We start from the raw sequence: 27,867 nt of genomic DNA, 5'->3' as shown, positions 1-27,867 counted from the left end.
TTAGGAATCTAATGTACGGCCATTAGATTCCTAAGACTGCATGCGTTCCCTTACACTACGCAGTCCAAGAGGAGACAAAAGAGACTAGTCCAGAGGGACGAAATCCTGATGTATTTCGGAGAAGCTAAAGGAGCGTGAGTGGTAGACAGTGGAGGGAATTCCCCCGCGGTCCAGTGGTTAGGACTCCCCGCTTTCACTGCCGAGGGCGCGGGTTCAATCCCTGGTGGGGGAACTAAGATGCCGCAAGCTGCTCCGCGAGGCCAAAAAAAAAAAAAAAGTACTAGATAGTGGAGAGTTCAGAAGCTATTAACTATAGACAAAGAGTCACAAATTTCTGAAAACTTCCTAGTGGTTCCAATAAGATGGAAGCAAAATAAAAAGGTTGCTTGGGTCACGCCGGCTCTGGGGGCGTTCTCAGCCCCAGTCCTGGAGATCGAACCCCGGACCGCGCTCCTGGGGTGGCCGCTCTGGCTGGGTCCTGACCTGCCCCGCGGGGCGCCCGGGAGCCGCGGTCGAGGAGACGGCCCTTGCTGGACACTGAGCTCGGGGAGGTACTCAGAGCGGAAAGGCCCTGGCGGCCCTGGCCTCACAGAGGCTCCCAGCTCCCGGCACCCACGGGAGGACGCCCACGGGAGAGCCGGCGGTGGCCATGGCAACGCGGCGGACGTCAGCTGCGCCGGCGGCCAACGGCCAGGCTGTTGTCGGGGGGCGGGGCCTGGCAGGGACTGGCGGGGTGGGCGCGCGGGTCACGTGGACCGGGGCGGAGCCTGCGCGGGGCGGGCCGGAGCGCGTCGGGAACGGGCGCTGAGGCCCGATCAGCGGGACCCGAGCGAAGGCCGCGCCGAGGTCGCAGGGCCCCGCTGGGCCGCTCTAGCCGCCGCCATGGGCAGTGAGTAGCGGCGGCGAGGCCCTCGCCGGGGGCGCGGGCGCCGACGGGCCGCGGGCGGTGGGGCAGGCGACCGCCCGGGGTCGCTTAGCCCGCGGGCCGGGGAGGCGCGAGGTGCGCCGGGCCGCTGAGGAGGGCGCGAGCCGGGGGCCTCCGCGGAGGCTCCTCCAGCCGTGCGAGGCCTCGCCCGGGCCGGCTGCGGGGCCGGGACCCGGCGGTCCGGGGTCTGCGCATCTCGGTGGGTGGCGAGGAGCGGCGCACGGCGCGGAGAGGCCATTGGTTTTGGGGGCGGGGAGTTAGGGAACCAGGGGAAACTTGGACCGCTTTTAATTTTTCAGGAGCTTAGGAAACTCATATTTTTAGTCCCAAATCACCGTTCCTTAGCATGTTAGTTGTGATGAATGAAGGTCCCTGACTTGTTTCATTTTTTAAAAAGTGATGCATGGCGTGTAGTTTCGGGAAGGAAAGGAGGCAATTGGTGGCATAAAGTTTTCCTTAAAATTTTCATTTCAGTCATTCTGTAGCGTGTACTGAAAACTCAGCGTGTCTCAGGTTGTATAAGCCTTAGGGACAAGGCCTTGCATAATGGGGATCTTTTCAGGGCCCTCTCCCAAACCCTCAACACCAGGAACTTTCACAGATATACTTACATAGCTGTTGGGGTGACTGTTGTATGAATGGATTCCCTCAAACCCAAGCTGTGCACCCACTGGCCAGCTAGCTAACTAGTGGACATTTGGGGGAAGCTGGAAAGGAAGTAGAGGAGACCCTTGGTCTTGAATTAGCAGTATAATGGGTTAAATTCTGCAGCACAAGAATAGACAAGTGGCAGACAAAAAAGTATTGCTTTTTACATGAATATTGCAACACAGATGATCGTAAGCTAAGAGATCAGGGAGGGTAGCTTGGGTGGAAGTGGGAAGGAGAAGGGGTAAAGGGATTCTAGGAAGTTTCCCGATGTGATTGACATTGGTTTTACATTAGAGATGAACACTTTCATAATTCAGATTTGCTTTCCAGATCGTCTGAAATGGTACTTGGGTAACAAACATCTGCCCATGAGAATTTCTGAATTCTGTCAAACATCAGTGGCTGCCATCATTTTGAGAGGTTTTATAAAAAGATAGTATAGTCAGATCAACTATACTTCAATAAAATAAATTTAAAAAAAAAAGAAAAAAAAATACAGTGTGGTCAACTTCCGGCTAACTGCTGAAGTGTAATTACCCATGTCAGTTTAAAAATAATATCCTGATGTTCATATATACAGAATCCAGTGTTCGTAAGGGAAGATGATCATAACTAACACCTAGTTGTGGCTTTTTGTGTTTCTGTACATTATAGACGCTGGCAGAGACTGAGAGATTATCATCTTCATCCTTCAGTTCTTTGGCAGGACTTTGACTTAAGCCGTGCCAGAAGAGAGTGCCTATCCTTAAAGAACCTTGGTTTATCTTTTCAATATTACGAGTTGTCTGGGAAAACAGTACTTCCTAATGAAATGTAGTTGTCATTCTCTGGGCTGATGATTGTACATACACAAGTACTTTGAGATCCTTTTGTGGGAGAGCGACCAAGCAATGAATAGCGACTTAGTGAAATGAAGTAGAGATTGTATACAGTACTTTGAAAACCTACCTATAGAAGGTTGTTCCATGATCTTTCTCATTTATGCATTTCAGCATTTTTCAGTCCCAAATTAAGTCAGTCCTGCAGTTACAGCCCATTTCCTGTTGTACTTTCCTTTTCTGATATGTCCTATTTCCTTCTGTAATGCATGGTCTTGTGAGTAGACTGCATTTGCTCTTTTTGATGTAGTGATGCTCACTGAATTATTCCTTTTCTGTATATGTAGAAGGGGTGGGATTCAAGCATGAGGGAGCAAAATTGTGGTACAAGGATACTTGTATTACTTTGCTTCTGCTGACCAGCCCTTAAACCTTTTGGGCTCCTTTGTCCCGTGAATTATTTCTCTTCCCTTATGTATTTGAAATGGAGAGCATTATGATTAATTCATTTTGGGGGGTGTGGGTGGGATGGATTGCCATTAAAAGAAAACATTTGTATTTGATTCTGTGAAAAGATACACCTCTTTTTAAAAACTTTGTAATAGGGACATTTATTCTTTTTTTATTTTTTAACAGTCAAATTTTTAGAAGTTATCAAACCTTTCTGTGCAGTTCTACCAGAAATTCAGAAACCTGAAAGGAAAGTAAGTATAATATTTTAGTAATATAGAGGGTAGCTAAATGACTTATTCTGTTAAACTATCTAGATTGATTTATTTTCCCCAACCTTTTTCTGGTTGTAATTGGAAAAATATTACCTGTTCCTTCTCCTTGCAAGAGGCACAAAGTGAATAAAACTAGTGTAGACCTTTTAAATCTAGTTTATCTCATGGTTTCAAAAATGACTGTTCTTTAAGTTGTAACGTTTCCAAACCAAGTGTTTCTTTGGTCTGTGTGTTATAAGATATAGTATTCTCCTGTCCATTGTGGTCTACCGCACTAGGAATGACCCAGTCTGTTGGGTCAGTTTTGATGAGTACAACTGTTTCACATAAATGGATTGCAACTGTGCAGGTATATACCTCCCATTTCTTGATTCGTTCAATGCAAAGAAAAAAAATCACAGAAACGCATTCGGAAGATATTGACCACATCTAATTGTTCTTCCATCATTGTACGCTTTTGGAACTGAGGCATTTCAATTCCAGAAATATTGTTAATCCCAAACTGGTCAGTTCCCAGACATTCCTCTTTTACTGTATGTTCAATTTCGCATGGAACTAACCAGAATAGGGACTAAAAAGAGCTAAGTAAGACTTCTGTTAAACTCACTGTTTTATTTAGAAGTATATTTCTTTTTTTATTGCTTTGAGGTTATAAAAATAGTTGTTCCAGTTACATGTAAGGCATCCCAAGAAACTTTAGCTTTTCATATTCTATGAAACATTCACAGAATAATATTACAGGCAGTCCTAGCTTTGCACAATACAGTGTTAACTGAAATGTGTGCATATTAGATCTGTGTCTTTTCGTCCTTTTCAGTCTCAATTAATGTGGTACAATGCCTTGAGGCCAGCCTGTATTTAAGTTGTACTTAATTCTCGAAAAAGTAAAGAAAGATGTTTGAGAAGTTTAGCTGTTTGCTTTAGCTGCTACTAACTAGGGCGAGAGTATTTTAAGAGTAAATAATAGGAGCATGTCATGATGGGGAATGCTGGTTAAGCTTTAATACGGAGTTTTCTTTATGTTTGCTATTTCTTAGTTTTGACTGATCATTCTTTGTTTTCTTGCACAGATCCAGTTTAGAGAGAAGGTACTATGGACTGCTATAACTCTCTTCATCTTCTTAGTATGTTGTCAGGTATGTAACCAAACATTAAACAAATGTCTGTACTGTTATTCTAAGGTCTTGGTTGGTTAGAATTTGAGAAACTTATTTTAGTTCAAATAGTAAATATACTGAATTATTTTGAGCATCATCATTTTTTAAAAATTATTTTTTATTGAAGTGTAGTTGATTTACAATGTTATCTTAGTTTCTGGTGTACGGCAAAGTGATTCATTATACATATACATATTTTTTTTTCATATTCTTTTCCAGTATGGTTTATTACAGGATACTGAATATAGTTCCCTGTGCTATACAGTAGGACCTTGTTGTTTATCCATTATGTATATAATAGTTTGTATCTGCTAACTCCAACCTCCCAATCCATCCTCTCCCCCCGCCCTTGGCAACCACAGGTCTGTTCTCTATATCTGTGAGTCTGTTTCTGTTCCATAAATAAGTTCATTTGTGTTATATTTTAGATTCCACATATAAGCGATATCATATGGTATTTGTCTTTCTCTTTCTGACTTACTTCACTTAGTATGATAATCTCTGTGTCCGTCCATGTCGCTGCAGATGGCATCATTTCATTCTTTTTTATGGCTGGGTAATATTCCATAGTATATATGTGTATGTATATGTTCATATATGTGTGTGTGTGTATATAATATATACACACACACACACACCACATCTTCTTTATCCATTCATCTGTCAATGGACATTTAGATTGCTTTTGTAAATAGGAGCATCATCATTAATCAACTCATCATTAATCTGAGTTGATAGTGAAAATGGTTATCTTCTTCTACTGTGTATTTCTTTTGGTTTACTAGTGGGTTTGAACATATTTTCTTCTTTCCCCTTACTTTTCAGTTAATGATCTTTACCTATTTTTTTCTTGAGATTTTTTTTGAAATTGATTTATGACAGGTTTTTATATATAAAAGTGTTAAATCTTTGACACGTATAGGGCAAATTTTTTCCACTTTGTTTGCTTTTAATCATGTTGTAAATAGTATGTATTAATTAAAAAATCCCCAAAAGCCAAATTCTAGAATCCTAGGGATATTCTGTGTTTATAAATTAATAAAGTTCAATGATGCTTTTTAGTAAAATTTTACAGAGATTAAGTTTATAAAATGAGGATAAAATGTGACCTGCCCATGTCACAGGGTTATTGTATTGTGCGGATTAAATTAGATAATTTAAGTAAAGTTCTTTGAGGGTTTGAAAAGTACCTATATACATATAAGAAAGTTTAAAAAAATTACATGGAGAAGGAGTAGAACAAATAAAGTCCATAATCTGGGGAAAAGCCAAATATATTTTTTTGAAAAGTGAAACTATTTGATCATTAAAATATTTTACTATTATACTTTGTTGAAAATTCTTTTGCTTGGTCAGGGAGAGTGAACTTTTGAAAAATACAGACAAGTAGAAAAAAAGAAGAATCATCCATATTCCTACCATCTTGTTTTAACATCTTGGAAATTCCCCTCCCCTCCATCAAAAAAAAAAAATCAACTTTTTAAAGGTATAATTTATGTACAGCAAAATATACTCATTTTTAAGTGTACATTTTAAAGAATTTTGACAAATGTATACATCTACATACCTACTACCTCAGTGGGTATAGAACATTTCTGTTACTCCAGAATGTTTCTTGTACTCTTTCTTAGTCAATTCCCACCTCACCCCATTCTCAGGCAACCACTGATCTGCTATTTCTATAATTTGATTTGTCTTTTCTAGAATTTCATGTAAATGGAGTGATACAGTGTCTAACTTCTTCATCAGCTTTTTGAGATTCATCCATGGTGTTGATTGTATCCATGTTGATTGTATCACAGTTTGTTCATCTTGTCACCTGTTGTTGGACATTCGGGTTGTTTCCAGATTTTGGCTATAACAAAGTTGCTATGAACATTCCCATACAAGACTTTCTGTGGATATTTGTTTTCATTTCTCTTGGGTGAATACCTATGAGTAGAATTGCTAAGGTTTATGGTAAATGTATGTTCAACTTTGTGAGAAACTAACTCTTTTCCAAGTTGTCCCATCAGCCGTGCCGTATAGGAGTTCTGGTTGCCCTGCATTGTTGTTTATTCTTGGCATTGTTCAGCATTTTAATATTAGCCATTCTAATGGATGAGGTTTTTTTGTTTTTATTTTAATTGAAGTATAGTTGATTTATAATATTGTGTTAGTTTCAGGTGTACAGCAAAGTGATTCAGTTATATATATATATATATTTTCAGATTATTTTCTATTATAGGTTATTATAAGATATTGAATATAGCTTCCTGTGGTATACAGTAAATCCTTGTTGCTTATCTATTTTATGTATAGCAGTTTGTATCTGTTAACCCCGTACTTCTAATTTATCCCTCCCCCCTCTCTCTTTGGTAACCATAAAGTTTATTTTCTATGTCTGTTAGTCTGTTTCTGTTTTGTTTATAGATTCATTTATGTTATTTTTTAGATTCCACATATAAATGATATTTGTCTTTCTCTGACTTAATTCACTAAGTATAATATTGTCTAGGTCCATTCATGTTGCTGCAAATGCCAATATTCCATTCTTTTTTATGGCTGAGTAATATTCCATTGTACACACCCACACACCCCCCCCCCCACACCCACATCTTAAACCAATCGCCTGCTGATGGACACTTAGGTTGCTTCCATGTCTTGGCTGTTGTAAATCATGCTGCTGTCAACATTGGGGTGCATGTATCTTTTTGAATTAGAGTTTTCTCTGGTCATATACCTAGGAGTGAGATTGCTGGATTTTATGGTAGCTCTATTTTTAGTTTTTTAAGGACCCTCCTGTTTTCCATTTCCATCAAAGTGTAGGAAGGTTCTCTTTTCTCCATGGTGAGGTTTTAACTTGTATTTCCCTGGTAAATGATATTGAGCAGCTTTCTCATATGCTTATTGGGTATTTATCTTTTGTAAAGTGTTTTTTCCCCAAATATTTTGCCCATTAAAAAAAATTGCATTTTTGTCTGATTGGTGAATTATATGCATTTTAAAATATTTTCTGGATACAAGTCCTTCATGAGATATATGTATTGTGAATATTTTCTCATAGTCTATGGCTTGCCTTTTCATTTTCTTAACAATATCTTTTGAAGAGCAGAAGTTTTTAATTTCGATGAAGTTCATTTTATCTTTCTCTTTGATTGCTCATGGTTTTTGTTTCCTATCTAAGAAATGTTTGCCTATTTTAAGGTTGTGAAGATTTTCTCCTGTATTCTTCTAAATATTTTACAGTTTTAGCTTGTATGTTTTGGTCTATGATCTATTCCAAGTTAATTTTTGTGTATGGCGTGAGGTAAGGTTAGGGTTCATTTTTTTCTGTATGCATAACCAGTTGTTGAAAAGGCTCTCGTTTCTCCATTGAATTACTTTGGCATCTTTGTTGAAAATCAGTTAGCCATATAAGTGTGGATCTATTTTTGTACTCTCAGTTCTGTTCCATTGATGATATTCCATCGTTATGGTAAACCATAACTCTTTTGATTAATGTAGCTTTAAACTGAGTCCTGTAATTAGATTGTAAAAGTCATCCAACTTTGTTCTTTTCAAAATGATTTTGTCTATTCTAGGTCACTCATATTTCCATCTGAATTTTAGAATCAGCTTGTCATTTTCTTTAAGAAAGCCTCCTGGCATTATGATTTTTATTGCTTTGAATATATAGGTCAATTTAGAGAGCATTACCATCTTAACAATATTGAATCTTCTAATCCAAGGGTCTGCAAACATTTTTTCTGTAAAGGGCCAGATAGTAAATATTTGCAGCTTTGCAGCTGGAACCCAAGAAAACCCAAGAAGAAGAAAACATAACTTGAGTTACATTTCTTAAAGTGTGACATTTCTCATGACTGTTTCATGCCATAAATTAATTTATGCATTTTATGTTACTTCATTATTTTTTTTTCTGTAATGTGTTTACATGGTTGTCAAGCTGTACCTTTTTGTCTTTCTCACGCTTAGGCAGTTTGGCCCAGGGCTGGTGATTTCTTGATTCTCTTTCCACTGAATCTCAAACAGAGAGAGCCACAGTTTTCCCCTCCCAGCCACAGTTGAAGGGTTTGGGGTCTCGTGTTCTCCATAGTGTTTTTTTAGCTTGAGGGAATGGTGGGAGGTGAGACCAGCTGAGAGAAGTGCCATAAATGCCACCTGGGCTTTGCTCTCTTGCTAGACTTTTGTTATGTGTCTTGTGAGGGTCCTCACCACCTGACTGAGGAGGGCTTTATTCCATTGCTGACCTCAGATCGCTCCCCAGTTCCTGATTCAGTGTAGCCCTGTAATTGTCAATTGCACCAGGGAAGGCCCCGTTCCTGGCTTCTCTCATCCATTTCCTCTCAGCTGCCAAAGGAGGCAGGAAAGATTAGGATATCTGTGCAGCCCGCTCTTCTCCAGATTTGGAGTGTTGTGGGGATTCTGGGGATTCTGTGGCCTTCCCTTTGTGATGGTTGGAGCAGTTTCATGCTGAGTCCCTATTCCTCAATTGTCTGTTGTTTTCTCCCTGCCCATGACCATCAAGTTTATGATTCTTTTTCTTGTTTGGCTGCTTTATAGATTATTTTCCTTTAGATTTTTAAATTCTTTTACTATTTTACATGTTTTGAAAAATGTGTTTTCTTATGTATTGGGGAGGGAAATTCTGTAACTTGATCATGGCTTGCCATTTTAGCCCAGAAATATCTTGCTTGGTTTCAGTGCCCACTGCCTTTGGAGATCCCTACTACTAATTTTCTATTTGTCCATCTGATTGGTTCAGGGTTTCCATTCAAGCATGAAATGCTTGTTTCTCTGAAGTGTATACTGTATTTTGTGAAGTTGAAACTGATTATTTTATGTAATATAGGGCAAAGCCTGAACCTCTGCAACTTTGAGAGTCCTAGAAAATAGCTCCTGTTGCTGCGCTTGTTGGACGTGGTCCTGTAACTATGGAATTTACTAAGAGGAGTAAAGTTAGACACTGAGTTTAATCCTGTTGACTATGGGAACGGAGGGAATACCATTACTTAGGGATGGTTGGTTGACTTTCTTGTTTGTTACCCTGCAAAGCATCTAATCATGGAGGTAATGGCTATCTCTACAAGACTCAATTAAGGAAAGTAATTTGATTGATTGGTCTCTCCCCCACTTAGGGAATATTGTGATATGGACTATCCTGTAGTGTTAATTGGTTTTTATTCAATAACTTCCTTTCTCCCCATCTCTCACATTAGCTGAAGAGTGTTTGCATCTATAGGGTGCACACAAAATATTGTGCTTCTTTCTTTTGCTAACCCAGCTAATATATTCAGATGTCCAAAGAGGTTTAGGTTGACCAGATGACCTGTTTAAGATTGCTGGCAGCATCTTTTGGAACTTTTTTTTTTTTTTTAAATCAACTTCATATAGGGAAGGTTTTTGAAATTGGAAGTGTATTTTTCTCCCACATGGTGAGGGAGGGGTTATGGCCAAGTGCTGTGTTCTAAACATGGGTCGTATAATAGGAAGCATTCTGAAGTTAAGGTTTTTTTTTTTTTCATTTTTTTTTTTTTTTAAAGATTTTAAATTTTTATTTATTTATTTATGGCTGTGTTGGGTCTTCGTTTCCGTGCGAGGGCTTTCTCTAGTTGCGGCAAGCGGGGGCCACTCTTCATCGCGGTGCACGGGCCTCTCACTATCGCGGCCTCTCTTGTTGCGGAGCACAGGCTCCAGACGCGCAGGCTCAGTAATTGTGGCTCACGGGCCTAGTTGCTCCGCGGCATGTGGGATCTTCCCAGACCAGGGCTCGAACCCGTGTCGCCTGCATTGGCAGGCAGATTCTCAACCACTGCGCCACCAGGGAAGCCCGGTTTTTTTTTTTTTTCTGATTAAAAAGTATTATGTGTTCATTATAGAAAATATGATAAATGCTGAAAAGAATAAAGAAGAAAAAAATCAACAATAATCCCATCACCTGTGAATAATCACTGTTCAAGATTTTAAAAAATATTTACACCTAGTTTTTTCTTCTATGCATATTTTTACAATGTTGATCTTTTACTTTATTTATACAATTTCATACCATTCTTTTTATACTAGGTTTTCTCAACAATGGCACTGAAGTTTAGGCTGGATAATTCTTTGCGGTGGGGGACTGTCCCATACATTGTAGGATGTTCAGCATCTCTGACCTCTACCCACTAATGCCAGTAGCACCCCCCTCAAGTTGGGACAACCAAAAGTGTCTTCCTATATTGCCAGATGTCCCCTGGGGGGGCAAAGTTGCCCCAGTTTGAGAACCATTGTTTTATACTTAATATTACAACATAAGCACATCCTCATACTGTTACAAGCTTCATAGTGTAATTTTTAATGGCTGCATAGTATTCTACTGTATATCTCATCTTCAGTCTTACATTTGGAGTATGGCCGTGGCTGTCACTAGTACCCATAGCTTTCCAAGATTATTCTGTGATGTGGTAGATATATCCTGTACTGATAGGAGCATTTTCTTTCATTGCAAAAACATAAAATTTATCAACTTAACCATTTTTAAGTGTGCAGTTCAGTAGTGTTACATATATTCACATTGTTGTGCAACAAATCTCCATACTGATAGGAATATTTACTAGTGAAATGTTGTAGGTAATGATTCCCATTGTTTTTATTTTCATTAAAGAACTTTACTTTTAAGGTATGCTTGTTTTGTCATTGAACATGAGAAGTAGTGGTTTTTTTTTAACTATTGCAAATATTAAGTGAATGCATTATAAATTAAGTTCAAACTTAATTTATATAATACATTTTTATAAAATATTTTATGTAATCTTATAGATACCACTATTTGGAATCATGTCATCAGATTCTGCAGATCCTTTCTACTGGATGAGAGTTATTCTTGCATCCAACAGAGGTATATGCTGCTTTTCTTTTGCCTCCATGTTAGTACTGACATCAAGTAGATGTGAAAATGTGGAAACAACTATTTTTTGATGTCTATGGGGAGGGGCAGTATATGGTAAAAGAAACTCATTGCCTAGGAGAAGAGACAAACATGAAGATAATTACAAAACTGTGTATTTATTGTAATAATAGAAGTATGTACAGAGTATAGAGTTACGACAGAATGGAGTGATTAGCATTGTCTAGAGCTTTGGTTCTCCATCCTTTTGTGGGTCGTGTTTCCTTTGAGAATCTAATTAAATTTATCTATACTCTCCCTAGAAAAATGCACGTACATTCACACGTGCAGATTTTTCATAAAATCTCAGGAGATTTCCTGGACTCTCTGAAGTGTATTCTTGAGTTTCTCATGGGACTGAAAGACTGATCTGCAGTGCCAGGGAGGAGATGATGCTGGGAGAGCATTTGGGTTGGAATTCAGCCTGTGGACTGTCGGGAGAGGGAAGCCTGAGTCACAGCACACATGCATGAAGACACGGGGTGCAGGCCGGGGATTCGGGTGGGGGATGCTGGTCAGTGAGGCTGAGAGATAGGGAGGGCCTGGATCAGGAGGGGCTTTTGGGGTGGGTTTTTTCCTACATCAAAAAAGTAACATTTGTTTGTTATAAAAAAATGCACCAACATTTCAGATTTGTATAAAGCTGAAAATGAAGGTCTCGCTTCTCAGGGGTAACTCCTGGGAAGAAAACAGATTGGTGAATAACCATCTAGACCTTTTATCTGAATATATATTCATATATATGAATTTATATACTTTTTTTAAAAACTGAAAAATAAGATCTACTATATAACTATTCTGCTACTTGGTGTGTTTACTTAATATCTTGGATGACCTATTTCATTGAATGGCCATATACTGTTCCATTATAAGGATGTGCCATGATTTCTTTAATCATTCATTCAGGTATTTATTGAGTTCTTCCTATGAGTGGAGCTTTGTGCTAGGTGCTGAGATTAGAGCAGTGATCAAGACAGTGATGCTGTTGTTGTGGAGTTTATGTTACTCTATTTGGAGAGGTAGACTCTACATGAACTGTATCTTGGGAGGGGGAAGGGACATTTGAGCAGAGACCTGCAGGACATGAGAGAAGGCCGTGTGAAGATCTGGGGGAGGAACCTTCTAGGGAATAGCAAGTGCAAAGGCCCTGAGGTGCGAGTATGCTTAATGTGTTCCAAGAACAATGAGGAGGATGGTGTGATTGGAGGAAAAAAGGGAAGGGGAAACGTGGTAGGACATGATGCTGCAGATGAATCCAAGAGCCAGATTATGAGGCTTGTAGACAGTAAGGAGTGTGTTTTAGGTATGACCCTAAGGCCTGTAGGATCTGCTGTCATACATGTAGTTTTTTTCCCAATTTTATATCATTATAATCAATGCTACCATGACTACTATCACATTCTTCTGTAAGTTTTTTAATAGAATGAATTTCTAGAAGTTTAACTGTTTGTTTACAAGGAATGTACACTTAAATTTTTGATAGATACTGTTAAATTGTCTTCCAAAAGCTTTGAATTATTTTACACACTCTGCTACGGTGTATGAGAATGACCATTTCTCTTCCAACAGTGGATAATATTTGTCCTTTAGTCTGTGTGTTAGACAGGTAAAAATTGGTATCTGTTGTTTGTTTTTCTTTATGTGTTGGTGAGCTTGAACATCATCTTATATTTTTATTGAATATTTGTATTTCTTCTATGAGTGGACTTGTTATAAGTCATAGGAAATTACTGACTGGTTTAAACACAAAAATGGAATTTACTGGAAGGATACTAGTCATTTTTTGGAACCCAAAGAGGAGGTAGAACAACTAAGCCTTGTGGAGAGAGAACCAGCTTTCAGACCTCAGCAGCAGGGACAGGGAACCTTGTCTTTGTGATCTAGCTTCAGCAACTCCTGGGTTCTTCAGTTCTCAGTTCAGAATTACAAATTACCAGGATTTCCACCAGACCCAGCTAGCTTTGGTTACAGTTTCAGGATTACATAGTACAGATTTGGGTGCTGGGGTTTCCTCCTATGTTGTTGGTATTTTCCTGAGAAAAGAGCATTATTGGGAGTGGCCATGCCATTTATCTTTTTTATTTTTCTATTTTTTTGGGGGGGGGCTATATTCCCTGTGTTGTACAACACATCCTTGAGGCTGTCTTATACCCATTAGTTTTAACCTCCCACTCCCCACCCTGTATTGCCCCCGCCCACCCCCACTGGTAACCTCTAGTTTGTTCTCTGTATCCGTGAGCCCGCTTCTTTTCTTATTATATTCACTAGTTTGTTGTATTTTTTAGATTGCACTTATAAGTGATATCATATAGTATTTGTCTTTCTCTGACTTATTTCCCTGCTGTTTGTTCATTTTAAAATTCATTTGTAAGAATTCTTTGCCCTTTAGACATACGAGCTCTTTGTTACTTGTGTTCGAACATTTTTCTTTTAACTATTACCCTGTCTTTTGCCACGTGGAGGTTTCATAGTTGTATCTAATCATATCGTCCATCTTTTTGCTTGTGGCCTTTATGTATTTTGTTATAGAAAGGCTTAGAAAGGCTTTTTTTTCCAAGATTATTAACATACTCACTTCTGGTACTTTTGTATTTTGTCTTTTATGGTTATATTTTCTAAATCTGTGGCCTTTATTTTAATGTAAGTCATGAGATAAGGAATCTAGGCTTAATTTTCTATAAATGGCCAGTTATTTGCCAAGGTCCATTTATCCTTCTTTTCCCTACTGAGTGGAAGTGCCATATTTCCTAAATGAAATGTTCATTAAAGCTTGACTGGATTAATTTTTGGACTAGATCCATTTGACAGTTTTAAATTTTGGTGATTTGATATAAAAAGAAATCTACCTACCTGCCTACTAGCTTTAACGATAAGACATATTTTTATCTTTTACCATTGAGGAAGTATCTGAGAAAACATGAAGAATTCATTTAAGATGCCATCTTTTTTTTAAATTTATTTTATTCAAGTGTAGTTGATTTACAATGTTGTGTTAATTTCCGCTGTACAGCAAAGTGATTCAGTTATACATATATACATTCTTTTTCATATTCGTTTCCATTATGGTTTATCACAGGATATTGAATATAGTTCCCTGTGCTATACAGTAGGACCTTGTTGTTTATCCATTCTCTATATAATAGTTTGCATCTGCTAATCCCAAACTCCCAATCCGTCCCTTTCCCAACCCCCTCCCCCTTGGCAACCACAAGTCTGTTCTCTATGTCTGTGAGTCTGCTTCGTAGATAAGTTCATTAACAATAGAAACATCTTGATAACCAGACTAAAATAACAGGAAATGATTTTCCACTTAAATATTAAATGAAATCAAACTGTACACGCTATTTTTGAATATTTTTCCTATCCACTATGTCATTAACATTTTTCATGCCACTCAATATTCTACAACATTGATTTTGATGACTTTATATATAATTTTATATTTTGAATTAGGAGAGTCACAGATATTCTTAGATATCATCTTTTTATTAACTTGTTACTTAATTTTTGGGCTCTTAAAATCCTGCGTTAAAATGTTTAGTGTAAATTTTAAAAATAGTGATTTGGACAGAAATCTTGGACAATTTCTTTCAAAGGATTTCTTTAACAATTTAAGTTTAGAATTCACAGAAATTTACATTTTGGTAGTATTTATAGTAATTTTGATTCAATGCATTGTTGTGAGGTTGTGTTAATAAATGAGAGGGTTTTTTTAGCAGTTAATGTTTAGGAAATGAAAATTTGCTTGTTAACATGTATTTTATAGACATAATTAAGGACTGGGACTCTTCTAAATTAATCTGCATTGGATATCGTAAAGATTATTTACTTTTTTCCCCTTCCTTTACAGGAACGTTAATGGAATTGGGTATCTCCCCAATTGTAACATCTGGTTTGATTATGCAGTTGTTAGCTGGAGCCAAAATCATTGAAGTTGGAGATACACCCAAAGATAGAGCCCTATTCAATGGAGCCCAGAAACGTGAGCATCAATACAATTAATAAAGAGCCTTTTCCAAATTTGAGAATTTTGTGGCAAAGATGTTTTTCTAGTCTTTTTTGTCTTTGGTTATAAGCATGTACTCCTTTTCCCCCAATTTTTGTCAGTATTTGGTATGATCATTACCATTGGGCAAGCCATTGTGTATGTCATGACGGGCATGTATGGGGATCCCGCTGAAATGGGTGCTGGAATCTGTCTCCTTATCATCATTCAGGTAAGAAATCCAATTTTTCATATGGATAACAAAAAAGTTTGTTCCTTTTTTTCTTTTGAAACAATTCTTTAGGTGGTTGACACACTCATTTTCTTACTTTATCGAAGTGACATGTATAAGTTGTGTTGATGTTAAAAATTAAAATTTATTGTAATAGCCCTGTAGATGTCTAATAAAGAATTATGGATCAATCAACTGTATTTCACTGATTCTAAGATGCACATTTTTCACATTTTGATGTCTCTGAAATCAGGATGTTTTCTTAGAGTTGATGCGGTCACACGTGCGGTCAGCCAGGTGGCGGTCGTGATGGTAGGCATTGCCTGCATGTGTACGTCAACTTGGTCAAAGCTGTTTATATCGTCCTTATATCACTTGGTTATATGCATTGTTGATATAACATGTTGTTGAGTTTAACTGCTGTTTAAAATGTCTTCCAACAGTCTGCTGTGATTTGTTATTGAAATGAAGAGTTATTGTGTATAAACAGAGGCACAGAAAGAGCAAGTTAGATGATAAACATCTATGTCTAAGTCTAAACTTTTTATAAGCAGAAAATAAAAAATTCTTTGTAATAGGTTATTGTGTCATAGTTTAATTGAATTATTTTTTTCTTTCTTAATGGCACACATAATAGCGTTACAAATAATAGTATCTTACAGTAAGTGAAATACCATATAAACACACATATATATATCCTATGGATTTTTTAAATGGATATTTTGGAATGGAATTTTTAAAGGCCAACATGATTTTCCCTCTACTAAGTATCTTAAAATGTGTAAAGTTTGGAAGATATTTCTCTAATGTAGTCCTTAAAAATCCTTTAGAGAAGTTACCCAGGAATGGACTGTACTTAAGTTATATAATAATTATTTACTGGATTTTGAAAAGAAGCTTGCTTAAGTTAAACACTGAACGTCTAGAGTCCTGGTTATCTTGAGATGCCTCTTGTTCACTCTACGAAATTAGGATTAATTTAGGAAAAAAATTTTTTTAATGGTCAAAAGGATCAAAGTCAGAAAAATAGTTTAAAATAAAACTAAAACACCAGTTTATTAGTATATATATACGTTGAGAAATACGACCATTTCGGATTGGCATGCTTGACCATCTTTTTTTTTTAATAGGAAATCTTATATAGGAAACAAATCATAGTAAGAAGATTGTTTAGTGAGTATGATTCAGAACAAGGAGAATGGGATTGTTGAGGTATTTATTGGGCATCACTAACACATATCACATATCACAGGGCTTTTCTAATGAAATGGAAATATTTCATCTTTTAACCAGGGGAGGAATCTTTAATGGACTATTAGGTAGTTTTCTGAGCCCCAGTGAGTTCCCATTTGGTATAAGGTACACTTCTTTAAAGGATAACTTTGTCATTATTTCTCCATTTAAAAAACACCTTGGGACTTCCCTGGTGGTCCAGTGGTTAAGACTCCGTGCTTCCACTGCAGGGCACACGGGTTTGATCCCTGGTCAGGGAAGTTTCACAGGCCGCGTAGTGTGGCCAAAAAGAAAAAGTAAGAAAATTATAAAAAAATAAAAAACACCTTGACTGGCAAATTTATAACCCCGAGGAATTAGAGGAAGAAGAGTTGCAGTGGATGGGAAAGAAGATCCTCTGAAAACTGGTTTTAGTATCTTTCAGTTATTTGGTGTGAGGATACTGATACACCAACTTTTGCCTTATTTTGTTTCTTTACAGCATTTGCTTTATGACCCATAGTTAGCATAACCCTGCTTTCTAAAAGACACTCAAAATTGGCATCTAGCTCTTAGAACATTATGCATCAGTAAAATTTTTCTAGTATTTTAGTAAGGGTGTATTTATATTCTTAAGGAACCTCAGCTGACCAGTTCTGGGTTAGTTAGTGAAAGTATTGACTTCTTATGAAGTCAGTTATGGATTTGAATTGATAAAAACTGGAGTTAAGCTATTTTAATTTTTTTTCAGTACCAGAAATCAAGGAATAGTTAAATTCCTGGAACAAAACAAGTGAAGTGGGTATATACTAAGTTGTTTACATAAATTCTGGTGCACAAATATTTGTCTTGTGGTTAATCCTTCTAGTGTTAATGTGTAGAGAAATTTTTCACGTTTGATCATAGGTGGGTAGTGACCCATTGCGTCTTTTTAAGGCTTTGCTAACATTGAAAATGTGTAGATTTGCTAAAGAGATGTGATTAGATCTGTGTTTCCACCTAGAGATTTTGAAAACTGTTTGCATGCTGTTATGTAAGGTATTTCTCACCTTAATTATTCTTGTTTCATTCACATGGTCAGTGTTTTTTCACTAGTGAGTTTCGGAATCTAAATAGTGGGTCTTGATTAAAATTTTAAAAAAGAGTAGAGAGTATCAGTGTGCATGGCACATAGTAGAGGTAAGTATTATTTTGGCAAACTGAGTTGTGTGTGTGCGTGCACGCATGAGCAAGGTTGAAATGTTAAAGTGTTATTTTTATACATACTTTAGAGATTCATATGTATTGAACATTCTAGAAGAGCATGCAATTAGTATTGTTTTTTTATCAACTGTTCTAGTCAATGAGATGCTGTCAGTTTCTGATTTCTCATTCTCCGCATAGGCATGCATGCTTTTTACCATCTTTTATTCCTTTAGTTATAGAAACCATTTCTCATTTAGGTTTCTCTGTAATTCCTTTGTCCAGTTAGAGAAGCACGAGTTTGATTTTCACCAGATATAAATGAATCACCCTCTAGTCTGATGGACATTGGTGTGAACAGGGGTTTGGAGAATTATCGTTGTTTCAGAGCTGCCTGTGTGACCTTGGACAGGTCATTTAATTAGAAGTCCATGATAACACTGTCTGGTTGGCTGATGGTTTGTGGACAGCTGTCATGCCCTGTAGAGGGTGGGCTTCTGTATTTCTGATGGGGAGTATGTACTTATTACATAACTGGTCAAAATAAAATCTCAGTAGCTAAGTCCTAACTTGTCTTTTATCTTGTCAAATTGGTAAACTTGGTTTTCAAACAGTAAAGAATTTGTGAGCTCTCTTAGAAGTTTTGAGAATTTTACCTTTTTTACAGTCCATTGAAATTCAAACTTAAAGATTGTAAACAGACAAGTTAGGCTCTGTACAGCCATTGAAATGACAGTTAAGGAAAAGAAAAAACACTGTAAGGTAAGCATGCTTCAAACGGTGTACTGTAGTTTTCTCTTTCTTAACAGGGATATTGGGTGAACTGAGTAAGGAACGAGGGTGGGAGGCTTCAGAGCTGGGAGGAGTGGAGGGTCATCTCCTCACGTCTGTAGGAGGGTGTCTTTGAAGTGGGGACAGGTGTGAGATTGGGGGCCTAGAAGCACATTTTCTTCCCCCCTTGGTTAGGTTACTGAAGTGTGGGGAAGGAGTCACATGACCAGAGAGGTCACTTGCAAAGCTATGGATTATTTCTAATTGATACATACTTTTACTGATGTGTTCTCCAACAGGAAAATTAAGAATTTTCAATTTCACATAAAGTTAGTATGCTTTCTTTTTTTAAAAAAAAAATCATAAACTTAAGAACCCGGTGAACCCTTAATTGTTTTCAGATTTACATTAAGTTTTTGTCACTGTATGTATTGAATGCATTTTTACATTGTTATAATCTGTGTACATATTTGTGCTCTACTTTTTGACTTATTCTGTTGTATATTTTATATTATATATAATACACATATATAAAATCTATAATACTTAAAAATGTATCAGCATAGTTCACATGCTTGTCCTTTAATGGCCTATAAAATTGCATCTTGTTACTGTATCGTAATTCATTTGGTCTTTTACTTACTTGAAGCTATTTGGAATGCTTTTCAGTTTCTTGCTGTCATAAATGCTACAACTGTGAACATTTTTGTTTTAGGGTGCTTTTCAATAGGCCTTATTTAAACATTATAAGAGAAATATAAATATACTTTAAAAGTCAAAATGTCTGCTTTATAATGTAACAACATTTCCAATCCTCTCATTTGCAGAATTGGCTTCTGATGAAACTAAATCGGGTTAGATGCAGGGTGTCATAATAGTGATACTGCATCGACTAGGTTTTAGTGTTGAAAATGCCTGTACTTTGAAAGTAGTCAATGGTGTTCACTGCCCCTTTCTGAGTTTATTCTTGCTTCAGCTTACTTGCATTTCTTTCCCCACAGTTGTTTGTTGCTGGTTTGATTGTGCTGCTGTTAGATGAGCTGCTACAGAAGGGTTACGGCTTGGGGTCTGGGATTTCCCTCTTTATTGCCACCAACATCTGTGAAACCATTGTCTGGAAGGCCTTTAGTCCCACTACCATTAACACTGGCAGAGGTACAACGCACAGGGACGCAACTGCACGGGTTTGGCTGGGTGTGTGTGGAGAGGAGCACGAGGTGGTGGAGCAGGACGTGCCGACAGACGCCCTGGTTTGCTGTCCCAGGCGACAGCGGGTGTCAGGTGTTCCAAAGCTAATAAGCAGAGATTGGTGGAGTATGAACTGTTGCTTCAGAACGAATAGTATCTAAAATTTAGCCTCTGCTCATTTAAAATTTCAGTGGTTGCAAACATTTAAAAAAATTTATTTGCCTAAGCCATTGTTGCAGAAGTCATTGATTTTGACTGATTTCAGCATTCCTAGAGGGATAAAAAGGTAGTGGATTTCAGATAAAAAAAACATTATTTATTGCATCATCAGGGAGTACTAGTACTTTTGCTGCTGTTCTCCTTGGCTTTGTAATAGCACCTAAATTATGAAATATTTCATTGTGTTTCCCCTTACCCATCTCCACTTCTCTCAAGTGCCATCCAAGATTTGTAATGGTTAACATCTAACCTGGTCCCAGCCTTAAGAAAATAGCAGTGATGGTTTATTAATATACTTAGTAAAATGAATTAAAGGCAAGCTTGGTAATGTCTGTCTTTCAACTCTGACATCTTTATTCTGCTTTGCTGCTTCTTTTCCCCATCTCCCCCCACCCCACCTCCGAATGTTCTTTTCCCTTCCCTAAAGTAAAAGTGAGGCAAATCATTATGAACTAAATATTTGCTTTGGTTATTCTACTTTGTCTGTTTTCATCAAGAATACTCTCTTGAGAAAACTTCAGATTTATGAAAAAAAAAAAAAGACATATTTGCCTCAATGATGTAAATATTTTTTAGAAGCTCCACACATGGCTGTATCATAAAGTAAACATAGATGAATTATTTTGACTCATATTTTCTGCCTTGTACTGGAGCTTCAAGGTTATTTGTTTTGACTTTTGGGACAACTTTGGGTAATGAAGCTACAGCCGATTTCTATCTTGATTTATCAGGTACCGAGTTTGAGGGTGCAGTCATAGCTCTCTTTCATTTACTGGCCACCAGGACAGACAAAGTTCGAGCTCTAAGGGAAGCTTTCTATCGTCAGAATTTACCCAATCTCATGAACCTCATTGCTACAGTTTTCGTGTTTGCTGTTGTTATATATTTTCAGGTAAGTATACTTTCTTCGCTGAAGTTAAGTGGAGTGTGGATTTTTATTTTGCTCTTAAAGAGGAGAATACCATTTGAAATGTTAGCAGCTAAGTCAGTGTTTCAAAATCTAGTTAGGCAAATAATTCCATCGTTTAGACTCTGAGGTGCAAAATATTAGCGATTATGAAATAGAAAAGGATTTCTATTTCTGTGTGTCTCTGTGGAAGGGAAAGTTTGTTAGCATTGTCTTTGCATAGTCCCTCCTGTGACTGTTTGCCTCGTCTGGAGTCGTACGTGCAGCCCCTCCGCCTTACTCCTAAGCTTCCTTTTTCAGGGATTTCGTGTGGACCTGCCCATTAAGTCGGCCCGGTACCGAGGGCAGTACAGCAGCTACCCCATCAAGCTCTTCTACACCTCCAACATCCCCATCATCCTGCAGTCGGCCCTGGTGTCCAACCTGTATGTTATTTCCCAGATGCTGTCAGTTCGATTTAGTGGCAACTTTTTAGTAAATTTACTAGGACAGTGGGCTGTGAGTATTTCATTATTTATTCTAAGTATTCAAATTAATTGTAATTTGCATTTCATGCTTGTATTTTTAACTGAAAGAGATGAGCCATAATTGAAGCAGTTGCTATATATAACATTTCCAGATTCATTTACCTGTAGCACAGTTTATCATTTATTTGGAAGAGTTGTAAAACTGTAAGCATTGTAAAACTAAGATTGGCCGAGTACTTTGTACTATTTTACGTCTAGGAAGCATTTTCACATCTCGTTTGAGTGATCTTTTAGGTTAAAATCACAGTTGCTCTTATGAAAGTGATTCCCTGTTTTGTAATCTTATTCCACTATTGTCTGGAATAATGTTTTTTTCAAAGAAGCTATTTACTGATTATATAGGATACTGAAATCATCCTCTCCTGCCTCCCCTGCCATTTTTCATGGCCCAAATGGCAGTAAATAAGAAAGGCACGTAATAACTATATTGAAGAGAGAACAGTTGCTAGAAATGGAATCCAGTAAATTCTGCCTTCCTCTTTTAGATTTTCATCATAGCTCCTTCTAAAGCAATCCAGCCAGATTGTGATTGAGGTGTGAGTTATTGTAGGATTGAAATTTTTTTTTTTTTGGCTGCGTTGGGTCTTCGTTGCTGCGCGTGGGATGGCCTTTCTCTAGTTGCGGTGCGCGGGCTTCTCATTGCAGTGGCTTCTTTTGTTGCGGAGCCCGGGCTCTAGGTCCACCGGCTTCAGTAGTTGCAGCACGCAGCTCAGTAGTTGTGGCACGTGGGCCCTAGAGCGTGCGGGCTTCAGTAGTTGCGGCGCATGAGCTCTAGAGTGTAGGCTCAGTAGTTGTGGCGCACGGGCTTAGTTGCTCCGCGGCATGTGGGATCTTCCCGGACCAGGGATCAAACTCGTGTCCCATGCATTGGCAGGCAGATTCTTAACCACTGGGCCACCAGGGAAGTCCAGAATTGAATTTTGACTGGTTTAAATTTTCACCTGACCAAGGAGTATTTTTTCCCCCTTAAAACTACAGAATTAGAGAAGAGTAAGAGCCTTTATTGTTTTCAGAATATGTAGTTCTAGAATTTGTATTCCCCCAAAGAATTATTTTTTTTACAGTCATTCCTGAAATACGGTGCTTATTCTATGCATTTGTCTTAACGTGCTACCTTTTGTATTGTAAGTTGTAGTGACGTATCTTTCTGCTTTTATGGAAGGCCATTTTTTAAAATGTAAAGTTTAATAGGATGAGACAGTAATTCTTGAAAGGCAGTTGAAGGAAGTATGATTCCCTTTATCTGGAATAGTTGACCCTTGAACATGGGTTTGAGCTGTACGGGTTCATTTAGACGCAGGCTTTTTCAGTAGTAAACACTTCAGTACTGCACGGTCTGCAGCGGGTTGAATCCTGCGATGCAGAACCGCGGATACGGAGGAGCCGTATACGCAGAAGGGTAACAATAACTTATATGTGGATTTCGACTTCATGGAGGGTCGGTGCCCTAACCCCCTCGTTGTTCAAGGGTCAGCTGGACTCCTTTTCCATTCATTTAACAGAAATTGGATTGCCTGTGGTGAGGGGAGGTACTGTCCCTCCCCTCATGAGCTAATAGTCTGGCAGTCATTATTACTATGATAATTTCACAGTAATAAATGCACTGAGTGGTTGTATAGATTGTGTTGTGATCTTAATGAGATTTTTTTTTTTAACTTGAGAGAGCTATTGGGAAGTTTAATTTGTCAGGGCTTTTGATTTGGAATCAGTGATTCTAGGGGCACAGTAAATGAATCATTTGGAAATTGTAAATTCAGGAACCAGACATTTTAATCATTGCATCCAAAAATTGCTTTCCCACCCTCTATGCCCAGAACTTTTATTTAATATGAGCGAATACATGCTATTCCCATTTCTTTTACTATAAAAATTCTTAAATGTTTGTGTGGATAAAAAAATCCCTTTATACTTATTAAAAGACTACTTTTTACAATATACAAATCATATAAAGTTTAGGCAGTGAGTCGTTAGTCTTCTGTTAATATTTCAGTTGATTGCATTCTTAATAGCATACCTTGAAGTGAAAGAATATGTATGTACTCTTACATAGTTCAGAAAATTTCTGACTATAAATGTTATCAGAGATCGATGTGATCTATTCCTGTCTTCAGGAAGAGAAGGAAGATTCTTCTTATAGAAGTATTATAATTTTTTTAAAAAATTGCTCTTGTTAATATATTCACAATGTCTTTTATGTAATAGACACTCACTATATAAATTTTTTTTTACTCACTGTATAATTTTGTAAGAGTGAAGATATCAGACACAAAAGTAAATCCTTTAAGTTACATAGAATCATTAGTTGTAGGTGCTTTGAACTTAAAACATCGTCATAATTTTTGAGGAGTTTGAAAAGTCACAGAAATGTGACCATTTGTGCTTTTTATTCTTGTTCTATAGGACGTCAGTGGGGGAGGACCTGCTCGTTCTTACCCAGTGGGGGGCCTTTGTTACTACCTTTCTCCTCCTGAGTCCATGGGCGCCATATTTGAGGATCCTGTCCATGTGGTTGTTTATATCATCTTCATGTTGGGATCATGTGCATTCTTTTCTAAGACGTGGATAGAGGTGTCTGGTTCCTCAGCCAAAGATGTAAGTATTTGGTTTATTTGAAAATGAAAAAAAAAATTCATAATTTTTAGGTGTCAAATGGTAATTGATACACTTACTTTTGTAATTTAAACTCAAATTCATACATTCTTAATGAGGTAATGTCATCCCCAGGGAGTTAAAAACTACAGGTAGTTCCTGGAAAGTGAAAAATTCTTAGATTTTACAATGGTTTGTGACCATCCAAAGCTCAACCCTACCCGACAAAGTCTTATTCCTTAGTATTTAATTTCTCTTTAGGGAGGTGATAATTAAGGAAAGATTGAGAAACCCGGGCTTAAGGTATGGCTAATGTGGTTGTGCAGCATTGTAGCCTCAGGGAATATTATGATATGACAGTGTCTACTTCAGTCTTCCCGTATTTTACTTGTTAGTGTGTGGAGAGCACTTCACACAGAACCTAGTAGTAAACAGTGAAATAGTTAGAGTTTGATTTTAAAAGTTGTTTTTCTCTTCGCAGGTAGCTAAACAGCTTAAAGAACAGCAAATGGTAATGAGGGGCCACAGGGATACCTCTATGGTTCACGAGCTTAATAGGTAAGGAAGGCCATTAGACTCAGTCTTTGATAGGAGAGAATGTGTGTTACATACACACACGTGTTCTTGGTTTTTCAATCATTTGTTCTCAGATGTTATTTAAATTCATATTTGAAGCATTTTTCTTCTACTTAACACAAAAGAACCAAAATTTAACACAGAAGTGAATTGTTCTCCACATCAGAATTGACACCTAAATTATTATTTTAATTGAAATTATGTTCCCTTCACTGCTCAGCCCAGTGTTAAAATGCTGTAGGTCAGAGGTCCTCGTCTGGCTGCACTTAAAATCACCTGGGAGCTTTTAAAAAATACTGATATCCTGCCTCTAGGAATTGTGATTTATGTGGTCTGTGGTGGGTCCCAGGCATCAGTTTTTTGTTTTTTTGATAACAGTTTATTGAGATATAATTCACATATCATGTAATTTACTCATTTGAAATATACAGTTTAGTGGGGTTTTGTTTTTCGGTTTTTTTTAGTATATTCTGAGTGTGTAATCATTACAATATAATTTTTAAAACATTTTCATCACCTGGAAAGAAGCCTTGTACCTATTAGTTATTCTCCATTCCTACCCACCCTCCCACCTCCCAGCCCCAGGCTTTTTATCTAGTGTCTGTAGATTTGCCTGTTCTGGACATTTCATATAAATGGAGTTATATGAGATCCTTTGTGAATATCTTTTTCACGTAGCATAATGTTTTTGGGGTTCATTCATTATTCGTGAATAATATTCCCTTGTATGGATGTACCACGTTTTGTCTGTCCATGTCATTCCATCAGTTGATGGAAATTTTGGTTGTTTCCACTTTTTGGCTGTCATGAATAATGCTGTTGTGAACGTACCTGTTCAGGTCTTGTGTGGACGTATGTTTTCACTTCTCTCAGAGTGGAACTATTGGGTTGGGTAGTAACTGTGTTGAACGTGTTGAGGAACTGCCGGCCCTTCTCGGGAGCAGCCGCCCCGTTCTGCATCCAGGCGCGGTGTCTGGAGCTGCTGCACGTCCTCACCAGCACTAGTTCTTGTTTTGATTTTAGCCACCTAGTTGCTATGAAGTGGTATCTCATTGTGGTTTTTCCCTCTTCATTGTGGTTTTGATTTGCTTCTCCCTGATGAGTAATGATGTTAAGCATCTTTTCATGTGTTAATTAGCCATTCGAATATGTTCTTTGGAGAAATGTCTCTTTTGCTCATTTAAAATTTCTAATTGGGTTGTCTTTTTGTTACTGTTTATAAGGTTAAAAAAAATATTTTCGATGTATCTCGTCAGGTAAATGATTTGCAAATATTTTGTCCCTTTCTGTGGGTTGTCTTTTCACTTTCTTGATGGTGTCCTTTGATGCACAAGTTTTTAATTTTGATGTTCAGTTTTTCTATTTCTCCTTTGGTTTCTTTGTGCTGCTTTTGGTGTTGTATCTAAGAAGCCAGGGTCACAAAGATTAATCCTCTTATGTTTAGGTCTGTGACCACTCTGAGCTCATTTTTGTTTCATGTGAGATAGGGGTCCAGATTCCTTCTTTTCCATGTGGATAGCCAAGTGTTCCAGAACGATTTGTTGAAAAGGCATTGGTATTTTAAAGTTTTTATTTACAACGTGGAATAGATTGCAGAGTGGTATAATGAACCTCTGCGTCCAACTGTATCCAGCTTTAGTCGTTACCCTTCTCCCATTCTTGTTTCATCTACTGTCTTCCCCATCCATGGTCCCTCGCCCCCATCTTTTTTTCCCCTCTGGAGTATTTTAAATACAATCCCATTATTTTTAACAGTTCTCCAGGTGATACTAACATGTGGCCAAGGTTGAATTACTGTTGAATAGGGTCATCCAAATCTTGTCACATAAATTTGATACTTAGAAAGCATTTTGATATTTACTCTTCATCTACAAGAGGGAGCTAAAGGTTACCCACTTACAAACAATATTAAACATTCCAATACTTAAATCACAGTTGAGGTATCTCCTCTTCTGCTGTAAAAATCATGTATTGCCTTTCTTGGCTATTAACTGGTTTCTTGAAATCAGGGAGTCAGATCACTCCTTTCATCATTTTCATCAACACATACCTGTGCACAGCCCTGGACGAACCGTCAGTACTGCGGACAGTTCCCTGGCACGTTAGTTTAATTTTCTTCCGCCTGTTACTGCTGCCCCCTACTGCCCCTTCCCATGGGCCTCCCCTGCCTGACTCGGGGTTTTGTCTTCCAGGTACATCCCCACGGCGGCTGCGTTTGGGGGCTTGTGCATCGGCGCCCTGTCGGTGTTGGCCGACTTCCTCGGGGCCATTGGCTCGGGCACTGGAATTCTGCTTGCAGTCACCATTATTTATCAGTATTTTGAAATATTTGTTAAGGAACAGGCTGAAGTTGGCGGGATGGGTGCTTTGTTTTTCTAAATGTTCCAGTATTTCTTTTTGTGTGTGTGAAAGGGAAAATATTTTGACTCATTGTTTTTGTCAGATAATGCTGGCTCCCCTTTTCTTCTCTCACAGTTTGTTTTCAAGTGTTGACCATCTCATTCCTGAAATGGGCACGGAGCTAAGCCTGTGTGCAGCATTAGTACCAGCTGCCTTAACACTAAAGTTTACATTATTCATTAAAAAACCTACATGCAGTGTTGCCTGTGATGCTGGAAACCAATGTACCCGCCTTGCCATGTTCGGTTGTGACGGTGACGTGGATCAGTCTTGCACACAACATTCAAGACACTCAGTATTCCCCCCACTTGTTTAAAAATAAATGTAGTTCAAATTGCCACTTTCCAGTATTTTTGAGCTTATTTAATGAGTTCTGGATCATTTATATCTAATCTATATTTTAGATATAATTACTTTTTATACTTTTTTATCTCATAGTATCCACATTCCCACCCTCCCCCGTTTTATTTGTTCCTCCTCAAAGCAGCCACTTAGCCCAGATAAGCAGAATCAAGCTTTCAGAGTCAAATCTGGCACCAGAAACAACTGCTTATAATTACTCTGCCTGTTTGTTTTCCATTCCCCTTTCCTCCCAGGGACAGCACAGTCGGTGCTGTTTTACCGTATTGGCTATGCCTTCGAATTCCAACACGTCACTTGAGAATACTCTTCAAGATACTATGCCCCAATTTTTTTTTTTTTTTAATCCCTAAAGCAAAGATCTAATTCTCAAGCAATGTCTGTAGTTCAGTGGGGGTGAACAATGAGTAATTCATGCTAGGAATCTGTGTATGTTGTTGTACTTTATAGCAGCAACATGAGTGTAAACAGTAGACAATAAAATTTTATTTAATAAAACTTTTGGTTGTGTTGGAAAAATAAAATCTGGTATTAAATGA

The 27,867-nt window shown here is 37.9% G+C and overlaps 1 protein-coding gene across 7 annotated transcripts; it reads left to right on the top strand.

Moving 5' to 3' along the window:
* Positions 1-779: 779 nt before the first annotated feature.
* Positions 780-27,867, top strand: SEC61A2 (SEC61 translocon subunit alpha 2). 7 transcript variants are annotated; one of them, XM_036845076.1, is made up of 13 exons: positions 858-889; positions 2,231-2,389; positions 3,031-3,098; positions 4,190-4,255; positions 11,054-11,132; positions 15,031-15,162; positions 15,288-15,397; positions 19,564-19,717; positions 20,701-20,861; positions 21,177-21,374; positions 23,804-23,995; positions 24,474-24,550; positions 26,761-27,867. In XM_036845076.1, the coding sequence occupies exons 2-13, from the start codon at positions 2,383-2,385 to the stop codon at positions 26,945-26,947; spliced, it is 1,431 nt and encodes a 476-aa protein (XP_036700971.1). In that variant the 5' UTR covers positions 858-889; positions 2,231-2,382; the 3' UTR covers positions 26,948-27,867. The 7 variants fall into 7 exon arrangements, with proteins under 7 accessions (XP_036700970.1, XP_036700974.1, XP_036700971.1 ...); XM_036845077.1 differs by having other exon boundaries at positions 860-889; positions 2,231-2,533; XM_036845075.1 differs by lacking the exon at positions 2,231-2,389 and having other exon boundaries at positions 780-889.

This window comes from Balaenoptera musculus, chromosome 2 (assembly GCF_009873245.2).
Source record: "Balaenoptera musculus isolate JJ_BM4_2016_0621 chromosome 2, mBalMus1.pri.v3, whole genome shotgun sequence".
NCBI classification, from domain to species: Eukaryota; Metazoa; Chordata; class Mammalia; order Artiodactyla; family Balaenopteridae; genus Balaenoptera; species Balaenoptera musculus.
This window is presented reverse-complemented; position numbering and strand designations above follow the sequence as displayed.

Excerpts from the sequence above, each read along its gene's own strand:
- SEC61A2 (XM_036845075.1), top strand. Across the intron at positions 4,256-11,053 it reads TCTTCTTAGTATGTTGTCAG|ATACCACTATTTGGAATCAT; the intron begins GTATGTAACCAA and ends GTAATCTTATAG. Across the intron at positions 23,996-24,473 it reads CTGGTTCCTCAGCCAAAGAT|GTAGCTAAACAGCTTAAAGA; the intron begins GTAAGTATTTGG and ends TTCTCTTCGCAG.